Here is a 16,347-nt window from a genome sequence, read left to right on the forward strand (position 1 = left end):
CCTGGGACTGACTGTGAAGGTGTGTAGAACCTGGGACTGCCTGTGAAGGTGTGTAGAACCTGGGACTGACTGTGAAGGTGTGTAGAACCTGGGACTGACTGTGAAGGTGTGTAGAACCTGGGACTGACTGTGAAGGTGTGTAGAAGCTGGGACTGACTGTGAAGGTGTGTTGAACTTGGGACTGACTATGAAGGTGTGCAGAACCTGGGACTGACTGTGAAGGTGTGTTGAACCTGGGACTGACTGTGAAGGTGTGTTGAACTTCGGACTGACTGTGAAGGTGTGTAGAACCTGGGACTGACTATGAAGGTGTGTAGAACCTGGGACTGACTATGAAGGTGTGTAGAACCTGGGACTGACTGTGAAGGTATTTAGAACCTGGGACTGACTATGAAGGTGTGTAGAACCTGGGATTGACTGTGAAGGTGTGTAGAACCTGGGACTGACTGTGAAGGTATTTAGAACCTGGGACTGACTATGAAGGTGTGTAGAACCTGGGACTGACTGTGAAGGTGTGTTGAACCTGGGACTGACTATGAAGGTGTGCAGAACCTGGGACTGACTATGAAGGTGTGTAGAACCTGGGATTGACTATGAGGGTGTTTAGAACCTGGGACTGACTATGAAGGTGTGTAGAACCTGGGACTGAATGTGAAGGTGTGTAGAACCTGGGATTGACTATGAAGGTGTTGAGAACCTGGGACTGACTATGAAGGTGTGCAGAACCTGGGACTGACTGTGAAGGTGTGTAGAACCTGGGACTGACTGTGAAGGTGTGTAGAACCTGGGACTGACTGTGAAGGTGTGGAGAACCTGGGACTGACTGTGAAGGTGTGTAGAACCTGAGACTGACTGTGAAGGTGTGTTGAACCTGGGACTGACTGTGAATGTGTGTAGAACCTGGGACTGACTGTGAAGGTGTGTAGAACCTGGGACTGACTGTGAAGGTGTATAGAACCTGGGACAGACTGAATGTGTGTAGAACCTGGGATTGACTGTGAAGGTGTGTAGAACCTGGGACTGACTATGAAGGTGTGTAGAACCTGGGACTGACTATGAAGGTGTGTAGAACCTGGGACTGACCGTGAAGGTGTGTTGAACCTGGGACTGACTATGAAGGTGTGTAGCACCTGGGACTGACTGTGAAGGTGTGTAGAACCTGGGACTGACTATGAAGGTGTGTAGAATCTGGGACTAACCGTGAAGGTGTGTAGAACCTGGGACTGACTGTGAAGGTGTGTAGAACCTGGGACTGACTGTGAAGGTGTGTAGAACCTGGGACTGACCGTGAAGGTGTGTAGAACCTGGGACTGACTGTGAAGGTGTGTAGAACCTGGGACTGCCTGTGAAGGTGTGTAGAACCTGGGACTGACTGTGAAGGTGTGTAGAACCTGGGACTGACTGTGAAGGTGTGTAGAACCTGGGACTGACTGTGAAGGTGTGTAGAAGCTGGGACTGACTGTGAAGGTGTGTTGAACTTGGGACTGACTATGAAGGTGTGCAGAACCTGGGACTGACTGTGAAGGTGTGTTGAACCTGGGACTGACTGTGAAGGTGTGTTGAACTTCGGACTGACTGTGAAGGTGTGTAGAACCTGGGACTGACTATGAAGGTGTGTAGAACCTGGGACTGACTATGAAGGTGTGTAGAACCTGGGACTGACTGTGAAGGTATTTAGAACCTGGGACTGACTATGAAGGTGTGTAGAACCTGGGACTGACTGTGAAGGTGTGTAGAACCTGGGACTGCCTGTGAAGGTGTGTAGAACCTGGGACTGACTGTGAAGGTGTGTAGAACCTGGGACTGACTGTGAAGGTGTGTAGAACCTGGGACTGACTGTGAAGGTGTGTAGAAGCTGGGACTGACTGTGAAGGTGTGTTGAACTTGGGACTGACTATGAAGGTGTGCAGAACCTGGGACTGACTGTGAAGGTGTGTTGAACCTGGGACTGACTGTGAAGGTGTGTTGAACTTCGGACTGACTGTGAAGGTGTGTAGAACCTGGGACTGACTATGAAGGTGTGTAGAACCTGGGACTGACTATGAAGGTGTGTAGAACCTGGGACTGACTGTGAAGGTATTTAGAACCTGGGACTGACTATGAAGGTGTGTAGAACCTGGGATTGACTGTGAAGGTGTGTAGAACCTGGGACTGACTGTGAAGGTATTTAGAACCTGGGACTGACTATGAAGGTGTGTAGAACCTGGGACTGACTGTGAAGGTGTGTTGAACCTGGGACTGACTATGAAGGTGTGCAGAACCTGGGACTGACTATGAAGGTGTGTAGAACCTGGGATTGACTATGAGGGTGTTTAGAACCTGGGACTGACTATGAAGGTGTGTAGAACCTGGGACTGAATGTGAAGGTGTGTAGAACCTGGGATTGACTATGAAGGTGTTGAGAACCTGGGACTGACTATGAAGGTGTGCAGAACCTGGGACTGACTGTGAAGGTGTGTAGAACCTGGGACTGACTGTGAAGGTGTGTAGAACCTGGGACTGACTGTGAAGGTGTGGAGAACCTGGGACTGACTGTGAAGGTGTGTAGAACCTGAGACTGACTGTGAAGGTGTGTTGAACCTGGGACTGACTGTGAATGTGTGTAGAACCTGGGACTGACTGTGAAGGTGTGTAGAACCTGGGACTGACTGTGAAGGTGTATAGAACCTGGGACAGACTGAATGTGTGTAGAACCTGGGATTGACTGTGAAGGTGTGTAGAACCTGGGACTGACTATGAAGGTGTGTAGAACCTGGGACTGACTATGAAGGTGTGTAGAACCTGGGACTGACCGTGAAGGTGTGTTGAACCTGGGACTGACTATGAAGGTGTGTAGCACCTGGGACTGACTGTGAAGGTGTGTAGAACCTGGGACTGACTATGAAGGTGTGTAGAATCTGGGACTAACCGTGAAGGTGTGTAGAACCTGGGACTGACTGTGAAGGTGTGTAGAACCTGGGACTGACTGTGAAGGTGTGTAGAACCTGGGACTGACCGTGAAGGTGTGTAGAACCTGGGACTGACTGTGAAGGTGTGTAGAACCTGGGACTGCCTGTGAAGGTGTGTAGAACCTGGGACTGACTGTGAAGGTGTGTAGAACCTGGGACTGACTGTGAAGGTGTGTAGAACCTGGGACTGACTGTGAAGGTGTGTAGAAGCTGGGACTGACTGTGAAGGTGTGTTGAACTTGGGACTGACTATGAAGGTGTGCAGAACCTGGGACTGACTGTGAAGGTGTGTTGAACCTGGGACTGACTGTGAAGGTGTGTTGAACTTCGGACTGACTGTGAAGGTGTGTAGAACCTGGGACTGACTATGAAGGTGTGTAGAACCTGGGACTGACTATGAAGGTGTGTAGAACCTGGGACTGACTGTGAAGGTATTTAGAACCTGGGACTGACTATGAAGGTGTGTAGAACCTGGGATTGACTGTGAAGGTGTGTAGAACCTGGGACTGACTGTGAAGGTATTTAGAACCTGGGACTGACTATGAAGGTGTGTAGAACTTGGGACTGACTGTGAAGGTGTGCAGAACCTGGGACTGACTATGATGGTGTGTTGAACCTGGGACTGACTGTGAAGGTGTGTAGAACCTGGGACTGAATGTGAAGGTGTGTTGAACCTGGGACTGACTATGAAGGTGTGTGGAACCTGGGACTGACTATGAAGGTGTTTCATGAGCTCTGGGTCAGGACTCTCCAGCTCTTCCATACCAAACTCACTGTTATGTGTGAACAGGGGAAAAGACGGCAGGGACGTCGTTAACTTTATATCTATTTATATCTATAAACATATATACAATAGAATGGAGTGTGAAACTAATCCAAACGTGTATGTGTGCGACTATGTGTGGAGATGACCTGAAGAGTGTTACCCGGAAGTGTTGAGCGAGGTGCGGAAGTCCAAGGAGGGGGGGCAAGACAAGCTCGGAGGTCCGTGAGACAGGCAGGAAGTCGGGGGGCAATAGCGAGGCGTCAAAGTCCGTGTCCAGGCGGGAGGTCGGGATCCAAGATGCAGCCAGGGAACCAGAGGGATCACGGGGAGACGAGACACACGGCTTGTGACGTGGGAACGAAGGTAGGCTGTGCACAGGACAGGTCGCTACGTTCTGGCGCAGGATAGCAGGTTGCGCTGGCTTAAAGAAGACAGGAGAGCTCATCAGGGACAGGTGTGTAGAGTCTGATTGATTGGTGATCACAGGTGCTTAGTTGGGTTGAGGTCTGGAGACATACAGTGCAGGCCACACCTTCTCATTAATAATAATAATAATAATAATAATGGATGATATTTATACAGCGCTTTACTAGACACTCAAAGAGCTTCACAGAGAAGTGGGAAACCATCATTCATTCACACCTGGTGGTGGTGGTAAGCTACATTTGTAGCCACAGCTGCCCTGGCAAGGCAAGGCAACTTTATTTCTATAGCACGTTTACAACCATTTTTAAATTGGACCAAAGTGCTTTACAGGTTAAAAAGCGTAGAGCAAAAAAAACCTAAAAAAAACAACAACAAAAAAAACAAACAAAGAACATAAGCTAAACAAGATAGTGCAAAAAAAAAAAAAATATGGTGAAAGGGTTCGGATAAAAAGTTAAATTGCAAGATAAAAATAATGAAATAAGAAAAGTGCGACAAAAAAAAAAAAAAAAAAAAAAAAAAAAAAAAATAATAAAAAAAAATAAAATAAAATAAAAAAATAAAAATAAAAATAAAAATAAAAACTACCCCAGGCAGACTGACGGAAGCGTGGCTGCCAGTTCGCACCTACGACCTCTCCGACCACCACCCGTCATTCATCATTCATTCACCAGTGTGAGCGGCACTGGGGGCGAGGGTGAAGTGTCCTGCCCAAGGACACAACGGCAGTGATTTGGATGGCAAGAGGCGGGGACGTTTTCTACCCCAACAGGTTTTATACTCTAGTAGTATCTTCAAAATAGCCACCCTCTTCTCCGATTACTGCTTTACACACTCTTGGCATTCTCTCCATGAGCTTCGAGAGGTAGTCACCTGGAATGGTTTTCACTTCACAGGTGTGCTTGAAGCTCACGGAGAGAATGCCAAGAGTGTGCAAAGCAGTAATCATAGCAAAAGGTGGCTATTTTGAAGAAGCTAGAATATAAAACATGTTTTTCAGTTATTTCACCTTTTTGTTATTTCCACATGTGTTCATTCATAGTTTTGATGTGACAATCTACAATGTAAATAGTCATGAAAATAAAGAAAACGCATTGAATGAGGAGAAGGTGTGTACTGTACTGTACTTGTCCACTCCATTCATCACTTACTTGTCTCCCCCGTGCCGGCAGCACTCATGCAGCCCCTGACCATCATCATGCTTGGCACAATTATCTTTCTCCTCACTTGTGTTACCAGCTGTCTAGACAATGATAGCTTTGTGTTAACTCGTTTTCATCCATCCATCCATCCATCCATCCATCTTCTTCCGCTTATCCGAGTTCGGGTCGCGGGGGCAGCAGCCTAAGCAGGGAAGCCCAGACTTCCCTCTCCTCAGCCACTTCGTCCAGCTCCTCCCGGGGGATCCCGAGGCGTTCCCAGGCCAGCCAGGAGAGATAGTCTTCCCAACGTGTCCTGGGTCTACCCCGTGGCCTCCTACCGGTCGGACGTGCCCGAAACACCTTCCTAGGGAGGCGTTTTCAGTGGATAGCAAATCTATACTGCTATACAAACTGTACACTGACTACACTAAAATATAATAATAATAATAATAATAATAATTAAAGCTGCAAGCTGCGTTGGTCGGGCCCGCATATTTGGCAGGTGCTAGTCCTAAGTGTCCCAATACTTTTGTCAAGTTTTAGTCCCAAGTGTCCCAATACTTTTGTCAAGTTGTAGTCTTAAGTGTCCCAATACTTTTGGCCAGTGTAGGTGTCCCAATACTTTTGTCCAGTGGTAGTCCTAAGTGTCCCAATACTTTTGTCCAGTTTTAGTCCTAAGTGTCCCAATACTTTTGTCAAGTAGTTGCCATAAGTGTCCCAATACTTTTGTCCAGTGTAAGTGTCCCAATACTTTTGTCCAGTTTTCGTCCTAAGTGTCGCAATACTTTTGTTCAGTGGTATTCGTAAGTGTCCCAATATTTTTTTCCAGTGTAAGTGTCCCAATACTTTTGTTCAGTTTTCGTCATAAGTGTCCCAATACTTTTGTCTACTTGTAGTCCGAATTGTCCCAATACTTTTGTCTAGTGTACCTACCTTGTCTGCATTGTGTGGGCACGCTGGTGCTTCCTGCTTTTAAGCAGCCTTCTTGAAAAAACAGCAGCATCAGCGCAGCGGCTCTTTGAAGGGTCATAAAATCAAAACCGGAGCCGGTATTAAAACTATTTCGATAACTTTTAATCAAAAGGGTTCCATCTCTCTCCTGTGTTAGTTTGAAGCCGAAACGACAAACGCGCTCAGAGGAGATAGTTTTTGAAGGAAGGTGACCGGTTTTTACAAAAATGTTGTTTTGAAGGGGGAATAGCAAACTTCCTGTTGATTTTTGCTGGGGGTTGTCAATTTATGAAATGTAGGTCTAAGTGAGACCTACATTGAAGTTTTTGTTTCATGTCTCTCCGACCTTCCCAGTGGGAGTTACAGGCAGTTTTGTCATTTTTTCTCTCCCGAGGAGCAGTTTTTTCTCCGTTTTATTCAAAAATTGCTCTAGAGCGCAATTTTTAAATTTGGGGTTAGGTTTTTTTATTAGATCACAATTTTTGCCAGTCCTGATGTGTGCGTTCAGTTTGGTGAGTTTTGAAGCATGTTAAGGGGGTCAAATTACAGCTCAAAAAGGCAAAAGTGACTGTTTTTAGTACTTTTTTGTCTTGAAGGGGGAATTGCCAACCTCCTGTTGATTTTTGCCCAAGGATATACAATTATGAAAACTAGGTCTAAGTCAGACCTATATAGAGGTTTTTGTTTCATGTCTCTCCAACCTTCGTAGTGGGAGTGACGGGCAGTCTAGTTTTTTTTTCCCTAGGGGGCGCTAGAGCGCAATTTTGAGTTTTGGGGTTCGTTTTTTTTTATTAAAAGACAATTTTCGCAGGTCCTGATGTGTGGGTCAAATATGGTGAGTTTTGAAGCATGTTAAGTGGGTCAAATTAGTGCTCAAAGAGGCGGCGGAAGAATAATAATAAAGAAAAAATAAAACCTTACAAATTCAATAGGTCCTTATGTCCCATTGCATAAGGACTCCCTGTGGGAGTCCTTATGCAATGGGCCATGCGGGCCCTAATAAAAAGATAATAAAAAAATAAATACAAATAAAAACTAGAACAGCCAAATAGCTAAAACTAGTATGCATATATCTAAAAAAAGGGCTTTTTAAAAAAAAATTTTTTTTTAAAGAAGGGTTTTTATGCCTTTTTTAAAAGCATCCACAGTCTGTGGTGCCCTCAGGTGCTCAGGGAGAGCGTTCCACAGACTGGGAGCGGCGGAGCAGAAAAATATATCCAAGGTTACTTCCTACAGTATTGTCCCTTGGGAAGATGCACCGTAACAAAAATGTTTGCTGTGTCACTGTGGTGCTTTGCGATTGTTGACGTGACCCCGGGGTGTAGGGACAGCAGGCAAAGTGCGGGTGAGACGGTCCCTTTGTTAGGAATGGCGACTATAAACTATAAAGAACGCTAAACCTGGCTAATTGTGTGATGAATTAGCGCTAACAAGGGAGGTAAGGAGCGATGACAACAAAAACCAAACAGGGAAGAAATACAACACAAACCCAAAAACAGTCATGGCGGATTTTGGGTCCTTCCTATTAATTCACATGAAATACTTTAAGGTAACACAATCCTTATTGCGTTACCTAATTGAGTCCAAGCCTGCAGAATGTGCTGGAAACTGTTAGTCACCTCATGATGGGCCTAACAATGTTGATGTGGAAGTGGTTCGCTTGTGTTCAATTATTATTATTATAATGAGAGCAATTATAATTATTATTTTAAGTATAATGAGAGCAATTACTATTATTATAATGAGAGCAGTGCCTTTAAAAAGCCACAGGGAGGAAATGGAGTCGACGGGGAGTTTTAAATCAGTGTTGATGACGTCTGACTTGGACATGAACACAAAAATGACCCACATTACTTGCAGGTGATGAGATTATTATGTTAGATCCACTATGGACTGGACTCTCACTATTATGTTAGATCCACTATGGACTGGACTCTCACTATTATGTTAGAACCACTATGGACTGGACTCTCACTATTATGTTAGATCCACTATGGACTGGACTCTCACTATTATGTTAGAACCACTATGGACTGGACTCTCACTATTATGTTAGATCCACTATGGACTGGACTCTCACTATTATGTTAGAACCACTATGGACTGGACTCTCACTATTATGTTAGATCCACTATGGACTGGACTCTCACTATTATGTTAGAACCACTATGGACTGGACTCTCACTATCATGTTAGATCCACTATGGACTGGACTCTCACACTATTATGTTAGATCCACTATGGACTGGACTCTCACTATTAGGTTAGATCCACTATGGACTGGACTCTCACTATTATGTTAGATCCACTATGGACTGGACTCTCACTATTATGTTAGAACCACTATGGACTGGACTCTCACTATTATGTTAGATCCACTATGGACTGGACTCTCACACTATTATGTTAGATCCACTATGGACTGGACTCTCACACTATTATGTTAGATCCACTATGGACTGGACTCTCACACTATTATGTTAGATCCACTATGGACTGGACTCTCACACTATTATGTTAGATCCACTATGGACTGGACTCTCACTATTATGTTAGATCCACTATGGACTGGACTCTCACACTATTATGTTAGATCCACTATGGACTGGACTCTCACTATTATGTTAGATCCACTATGGACTGGACTCTCACTATTATGTTAGATCCACTATGGACTGGACTCTCACACTATTATGTTAGATCCACTATGGACCCCCAACTGTGCCCAAGACTCAACCTCCGGATGAGGCCTTTAATCCCAGGAACACCATTCCTACCGTCAAGCATGGTGGTGGTAGTATTATGCTCTGGGCCTGTTTTGCTGCCAATGGAACTGCTGCTTTACAGAGAGTAAATGGGACAATGAAGAAGGAGGATTACCTCCAAATTCTTCAGGACAAGCTAAAATCATCAGCCCGGAGGTTGAGTCTTGGGCACAGTTGGGGGTCCATAGTGGATCTAACATAATAGTGTGAGAGTCCAGTCCATAGTGGATCTAACATAATAGTGTGAGAGTCCAGTCCATAGTGGATCTAACATAATAGTGAGAGTCCAGTCCATAGTGGTTCTAACATAATAGTGAGAGTCCAGTCTATAGTGGATCTAACATAATAGTGAGAGTCCAGTCCATAGTGGATCTAACATAATAGTGTGAGAGTCCAGTCCATAGTGGATCTAACATAATAGTGAGAGTCCAGTCCATAGTGGATCTAACATAATAGTGTGAGAGTCCAGTCCATATTGGATCTAACATAATAGTGTGAGTCCAGTCCATAGTGGATCTAACATAATAGTGAGAGTCCAGTCCATAGTGGATCTAACATAATAGTGTGAGAGTCCAGTCCATAGTGGATCCAACATTATAGTGAGAGTCCAGTCCATAGTGGATCTAACATAATAGTGTGAGAGTCCAGTCCATAGTGGATCTAACATAATAGTGTGAGAGTCCAGTCCATAGTGGATCTAACATTATAGTGAGAGTCCAGTCCATAGTGGGGCCAGCAGGAGACCATCCCGAGCGGAGACGGGTCAGCAGTGCAGAGATGTCCCCAACCGATGCACAGGCGAGCGGTCCACTCCAGGTCCCGACTCTGGACAGCCAGCACTTCATCCATGGCCACCGGAACCGGAATAACCCGGCGAGGAGGCAGAGGAGAAAATAAAAGAAACGGCAGATCAACTGGTCTAAAAAGGGGGGCTATTTAAAGACTAGAGTATACAAATGAGTATTAAGATGGGACTTAAATGCTTCTACTGAGGTAGCATCTCTAACTGTTACCTCTAGAACATTCCATAGTACTGGAGTAGTTAATTATGTTAGTTAAAAAATACTTCTTTTTTTTCATGTTTTTCCTAATAAATTCAGTTTACAAAAAGAAAGATAACATTAAGTCCCATCTTCAAACTCATTTGTATACTCTAGCCTTTAAATAGCCCCCCTGTTGGACCAGTTGATCTGCCGTTTCTTTTCTTTTCTCCTCTGCTCCCCTTTTCCTTGTGGAGGGAGGGGGGGCACAGGTCCGGTGGCCATGGATGAAGTGCTGGCTGTCCAGAGTCGGGACCCGGGGTGGACCGCTCGCCTGTGCATTGGCTGGGAACATCTCTGCGCTGCTGACCAGTCTCCGCTCGGGATGGTGTCCTGCTGGCCCCACTATGGACTGGACTCTTACTATTATGTTAGATCCACTATGGACTGGACTCTTACTATTATGTTAGATCCACTATGGACTGGACTCTCACACTATTATGTTAGATCCACTATGGACTGGACTCTTACTATTATGTTAGATCCACTATGGACTGGACTCTCACAATATTATGTTAGATCCACTATGGACTGGACTCTCACACTATTATGTTGGATCCACTATGGACTGGACTCTCACACTATTATGTTAGATCCACTATGGACTGGACTCTTACTATTATGTTAGATCCACTATGGACTGGACTCTCACAATATTATGTTAGATCTACTATGGACTGGACTCTCACACTATTATGTTAGATCCACTATGGACTGGACTCTCACTATTATGTTAGATCCACTATGGACTGGACTCTTACTATTATGTTGGATCCACTATGGACTGGACTCTCACTATTATGTTAGATCCACTATGGACTGGACTCTTACTATTATGTTAGATCCACTTTGGACTGGACTCTCACAATATTATGTTAGATCTACTATGGACTGGACTCTCACACTATTATGTTAGATCCACTATGGACTGGACTCTTACTATTATGTTGGATCCACTATGGACTGGACTCTCACACTATTATGTTAGATCCACTATGGACTCTTACTATTATGTTGGATCCACTATGGACTGGACTCTCACAATATTATGTTAGATCTACTATGGACTGGACTCTCACACTATTATGTTAGATCCACTATGGACTGGACTCTTACTATTATGTTGGATCCACTATGGACTGGACTCTCACACTATTATGTTAGATCCACTATGGACTGGACTCTTACTATTATGTTGGATCCACTATGGACTGGACTCTCACAATATTATGTCAGACCCACTCGACATCCATTGCTTTCGGTCTCCCCTAGAGGGGTGGGTGGGGGTGGGGGGGGGGGGTTACCCACATTTGCGGTCCTCTCCAAGGTTTCTCATAGTCATTCACATCGACATTTTTCCTTGCCCTTTTGTGGGCTTTGTACCGAGGATGTCGTTGTGGCTTGTGCAGCCCTTTGAGACACTTGTGATTTAGGGCTATATAAATAAACATTGATTGATTGATTGATTGATTGGAGCCCCAATAGAAAACGCTCTATAGCCCGCAGACTTTTTTTGGGGGGCTCTGGGAATCACTAATAAGCCGGAGTTCTTTGAAGGCAGATTTCTGGTACAATACAATCGACAAGATAGGAGTGTATGAAGACTTTTGAGCAGGACCATCTCTGCTTGACAGGACGGTGCAGGAGCAGTGTTGTGTGGCCGTGCTGGAGGACAACATGTGCACCACAGGCATCACCATGGCCAAAGACCAAGGAGCGTGCGACTCTCTGTTCTCCAACACCTGTGAGACAAAGACAACCAAGGTCTGTTGTGTGTTTTTATTTGCCCCGTCTCACCCAACAAAGCAGTTTTAATGACTCCCGCCCTGCACAAATCACCACATTTGCCGGTGATTGATGGTTGGAGCCTCAAGCAGTGGGGATGATCTCACCTCCTCATGACTAATTGTGTTCTGTTGCTCAAAGAGACGAACACGTAAAGGTTCTGGCGACTTGTTCCAATCAGAATTCTGTTGCGGTCATTTTGTTTGTTTGGTTAGATGTGCTGCGACTGCTGCCTGCTGGGCAAGACGGGCCAGGAGCAGGGACTCCCGTGCGACCACAGCCTGGCTCTGGGGTACCAGTGCGGTCTGGTGTACCGGGCTTGTTGCGTGGACGGAGCGCCGGACAACCAGACCACCGCAACCACGGGGAAGCCTGAATGTGGGTACAGCTGAATGCACGCCACTGGCATACAAAGTGTTACATCTGTGATACAAGATGAGGAATAGGAAATTGAAACTGTGTTAAATCTGTGATCAAAAGGGGAAAAAACTGATGAAAACAAAGGGTTAGATCTGTGATCATACTTGCCAACCCTCCCGGATTTTCCGGGAGACTCCCGAAATTCAGCGCCTCTCCCGAAAACCTCCCCGGGACAAATTTTCTCCCGAAAATCTCCCGAAATTCAGGGCTGGAGGCCACGCCCCCTCCAGCTCCATGAGGACCTGAGTGACGTGTCGACAGCCTGTTTTCACTTCCACTTTCTCACAATAGAAATCACGCCCAATCACTTTATAACTGTAGAATGATCAAGGGCGAGTTCTCGGTTTCTTATGTGGGTTTATTGTTAGGCAGCAGCAACAGCAGTCACGTTTTCGTCTACCGTAAAGCAGTCTGTCTGCCATAAACAGCAATGTTGTGACACTCTTAAACAGGACAATACTGCCATCTAGTGCATTTGATGAAAGCACTTTTGTGCGTGCCACACAGCAATGCATCATCAGAGAGGGTGTTCAGCATGGTTCAAAAAATAGTGACAGAGAATAGAACAAGGATGGACAATTCAACCCTTAACACAACAATGAGTAGAAAAAAAACAAAAAAAACAATGAGTAGATGAGTGTTATGTGTGTGTGTATATGTGTAAATAAATGAACACTGAAATTCAAGTATTTCTTTTATATATATATATATATAAATATAATAAAATACATATATATACGTATATATATATATATATAGCTAGAATTCACTGAACGTCAAGTATTATATATATATATATGTATATATATATATATATATATATATATATATATATATATATATGAACCTTGGTATTTACCGTGATGACGGACTGGCAGCGTGTCGCGCCTCGCCAAGGAGCAGCGAGAATACCAAGAAGCGCATATGCCAAATTTTCAAAGAGAACGGCCTACGGATCACGATTGAAGCCAACAAGCAAACCGTCAACTTCCTTGACGTCACTTTCAACCTGAGAAATAACAGCTACCAACCATTCACGAAACCCAACACAACACTCCAATACGTGCACCATGACAGCAACCATCCACCCACCACCACGAAAAGAATACCTACCGGAATCAATAAAAGGCTATCGATGCTGTCATCTAGCAAAGCTGAATTTGACCAAGCAACCCCCCCGTACCAAAAAGCCCTTGATGAAAGCGGATACAATTTCACCCTCACCTATGAACCCACGCCAGGAAACCAGCCAAAAAAGAACAGAAAATGAAACGACATCATCTGGTACAACCCCCCATACAGCAAAAACGTCTCAACTAACATTGGACACAAATTCCTCAATCTGATTGACAAACACTTTCCCAAAGACAACACCCTAAGAAAAGTATTCAACAAGAACAACATTAAATTGAGCTACAGCTGCATGAACAATATACGACAAATCATCTCAAACCACAACAAAACAATTGCAAATGAGCCGTCGGCCCCCGGACAGAGCGACTCCAAAACCAACAAAGGCTGTAACTGTCGAAAGAAACCTGATTGCCCTCTCAACGGGGGGTGCTTACAAACATCAGTTGTCTACCAATCTAAGGTAACACGCAAGGACATTAACACATCCGACACATATGTAGGATTAACCGAGGGAGAATTCAAAACCAGATGGAACAATCACAAGGCTTCTTTCAGGAACAAAAACCTGCGAAATACCACAGAACTCAACAAACACATTTGGGACCTCAAAGACAATAATGTTGAATATTCAATAACATGGCAAATTTTTGCATCCAGCACACCTTACAATAGTGGTAATAAAAGATGCAACCTATGATTGAAAGAAAAACTGTTTATTATTTACCATCCAGACCTGTCATCCCTCAACAAGCGCAGCGAAATTGTAACAGCATGCCGCCACAGACGGAAACACCTCCTAGGTAACACATGAGCCAATCACCACGCCCCTACACCAGCCTGTACCCACCCACTCTGTGCCCTATATAATCCATGGTATGTGAATGCTCCCATTAAAATCTCCTGATGATTGAGGGAACCCCTCATGAAACAGGCCTGTAGAGATGAAATAGTCTTGTGATTTTTTTCCCACACATATATATATATATATATATATATATATATATATATATATATATATATATATATATATATATATATATATAGCTAGAATTCACTGAACGTCAAGTATTTCTTATATATATATATATATATATATATATATATATATATATATTAGAGATGCGCGGTTTGCGGACACAACCGCGGAGTCCGCGGATTATCCGCGGATCGGGCGGTTGAAATAAAAAAAAATTAGATTTTATCCGCGGGTCGGGTCGGGCGGTTGAAATAAAAAAAAATTAGATTTTAAATAGATTCAGGCGGGTGGCAGTTAAACCAATTGGGAAATATATATACATACCGTAGTTAAATGTTGTTACCCACATACGAAAAACGAGCAGGCACCTGCATCATATGCCACAACAGAAGAAGAAAAAAAAAAAGAGATGGACACTTTTACGGAGCGGAGAAGGGCCGCCTCGCCGGGGTGCGGGACCGAGGCCCCTTCCCCCGAGAGGGCCCCGCCGGGAGCCGTAGCTGAGGCGATCCGCGAGAAGGGCCCGACGCACGTCCAGGGTCACCACCGCGCCCACCGCACCGACACCCCGCCTCGTCCGCCTCCGCCGCGGCCGGCGTCACGCGCAGCAGGTAAGCAGCTTACCTGCCCGCCACCCCCGTGGCCGGGGGCTCGTAACAGGGGTCACTCCGCGCGCTCCGCCCGCGCAGCTTACCTGCCCGCCACCCCCGTTGCCGGGGGCACGTAACAGGGGTCACTCCGCGCGCAGTGCGCTCACGAAAGGGGTGGGGCTCACCCTGGTTGATATAGACAGCAGGACGGTGGCCATGGACGTCGGAACCCGCTAAGGAGTGTGTAACAACCCACCTGCCGAATCAACTAGCCCTGAAAATGGATGGCGCTGGAGCGTCGGGCCCATACCCGGCCGTTGCCGGCAGCGAGACGCGCTTGGAGGTGCGCTCAGCGCGGCTCCCATATGATTGCGCACTGGTGTGCGTCTGGGTCGTGACAGCGTGGCACGCGAATGTCTGTGCTGCATTGGATCAGTCTCCTTTCTTTAACAGGCAAAAGCTTTATAACCTCACTAATGCCTTGCATCGTCTATATTAGATATATAACAACGGGCGGGTGCGGTTCTGATTAAATGTTAGCTCGGGTGGATGGCGGATGGTTGACGACTTTCTGATGCGGTTGCGGATGAAATAATTGCCTATCCGCGCATCTCTAATATGTATATATATATATATATATATATATGTATATATATATGAAATACTTGACTTGGTGAATTCTAGCTGTAAATATACTCCTCCCCTTTTAGCCACGCTCCCAACCACGCCCCCGTCCCACCCCGACCACGCCCACCCCCCTCCCCCCACCTCCCGAAATCGGAGGTCTCAAGGTTGTCAAGTATGTCTGTGATTAAAGAGAAGGAATAAGAGATGGAAACAGTGTGAGCCTCACTATCAAACGTGAGCGCACACTGCCATCTACTGGATGCAAGACGTCATTGCTCATGACTTTATGTAGATGTGTAATCTTTCCTGCATCTCCCAACGTTTCCCATTATAGAAATGAGAAAAGTTCTCATTCTTCTTTGTTTATATTATGTTAAATTCATATATTTTGTGGTTATACTATACATACTATTTTATATTACATGGTAATATATACAGTGGTGGTCAAAAGTGTACGTACACTTGTAAAGAACATCATGTCATGGCTGTCTTGACTTTACAATCATTTCTTATTTTTTTGTGATGTAGTGATTGGAGCACATACTTGTTGCTCACAAAAAACATTCATGAAGTTTGCTTCTTTTATGAATTTATTATGGCTCTACTGAAAATGTGAGGGTGAAAAGTATACATACAGCAATGTTAATATTTGCTTACATGTCCCTTGGCAAGTTTACCTGCAATAAGGCGCTTTTGGTAGCCATCCACAAGCTTCTGCTTGACCACTTGACCACTAAATTAGTGCAGTTCAGCTAAATGTGTTGCTTTTCTGACATG

The 16,347-nt window shown here is 44.9% G+C and overlaps 1 protein-coding gene across 2 annotated transcripts in view; it reads left to right on the top strand.

The window, feature by feature from the left end:
- The window catches only part of fbln1 (fibulin 1), a 208,159-nt gene that overhangs the window by 45,737 nt on the left and 146,075 nt on the right, over nucleotides 1-16,347 (top strand). For both annotated transcript variants that reach the window (XM_061969426.1, XM_061969425.2), the window contains exons 3-4: nucleotides 11,673-11,802; nucleotides 12,039-12,201. In XM_061969426.1, the coding sequence (XP_061825410.1) occupies nucleotides 11,673-11,802; nucleotides 12,039-12,201 (293 nt within the window). The remainder of the gene's footprint in view (nucleotides 1-11,672; nucleotides 11,803-12,038; nucleotides 12,202-16,347) is intronic.

This window comes from Nerophis lumbriciformis, linkage group LG10, assembly GCF_033978685.3.
Source record: "Nerophis lumbriciformis linkage group LG10, RoL_Nlum_v2.1, whole genome shotgun sequence".
NCBI lineage: Eukaryota > Metazoa > Chordata > Actinopteri > Syngnathiformes > Syngnathidae > Nerophis > Nerophis lumbriciformis.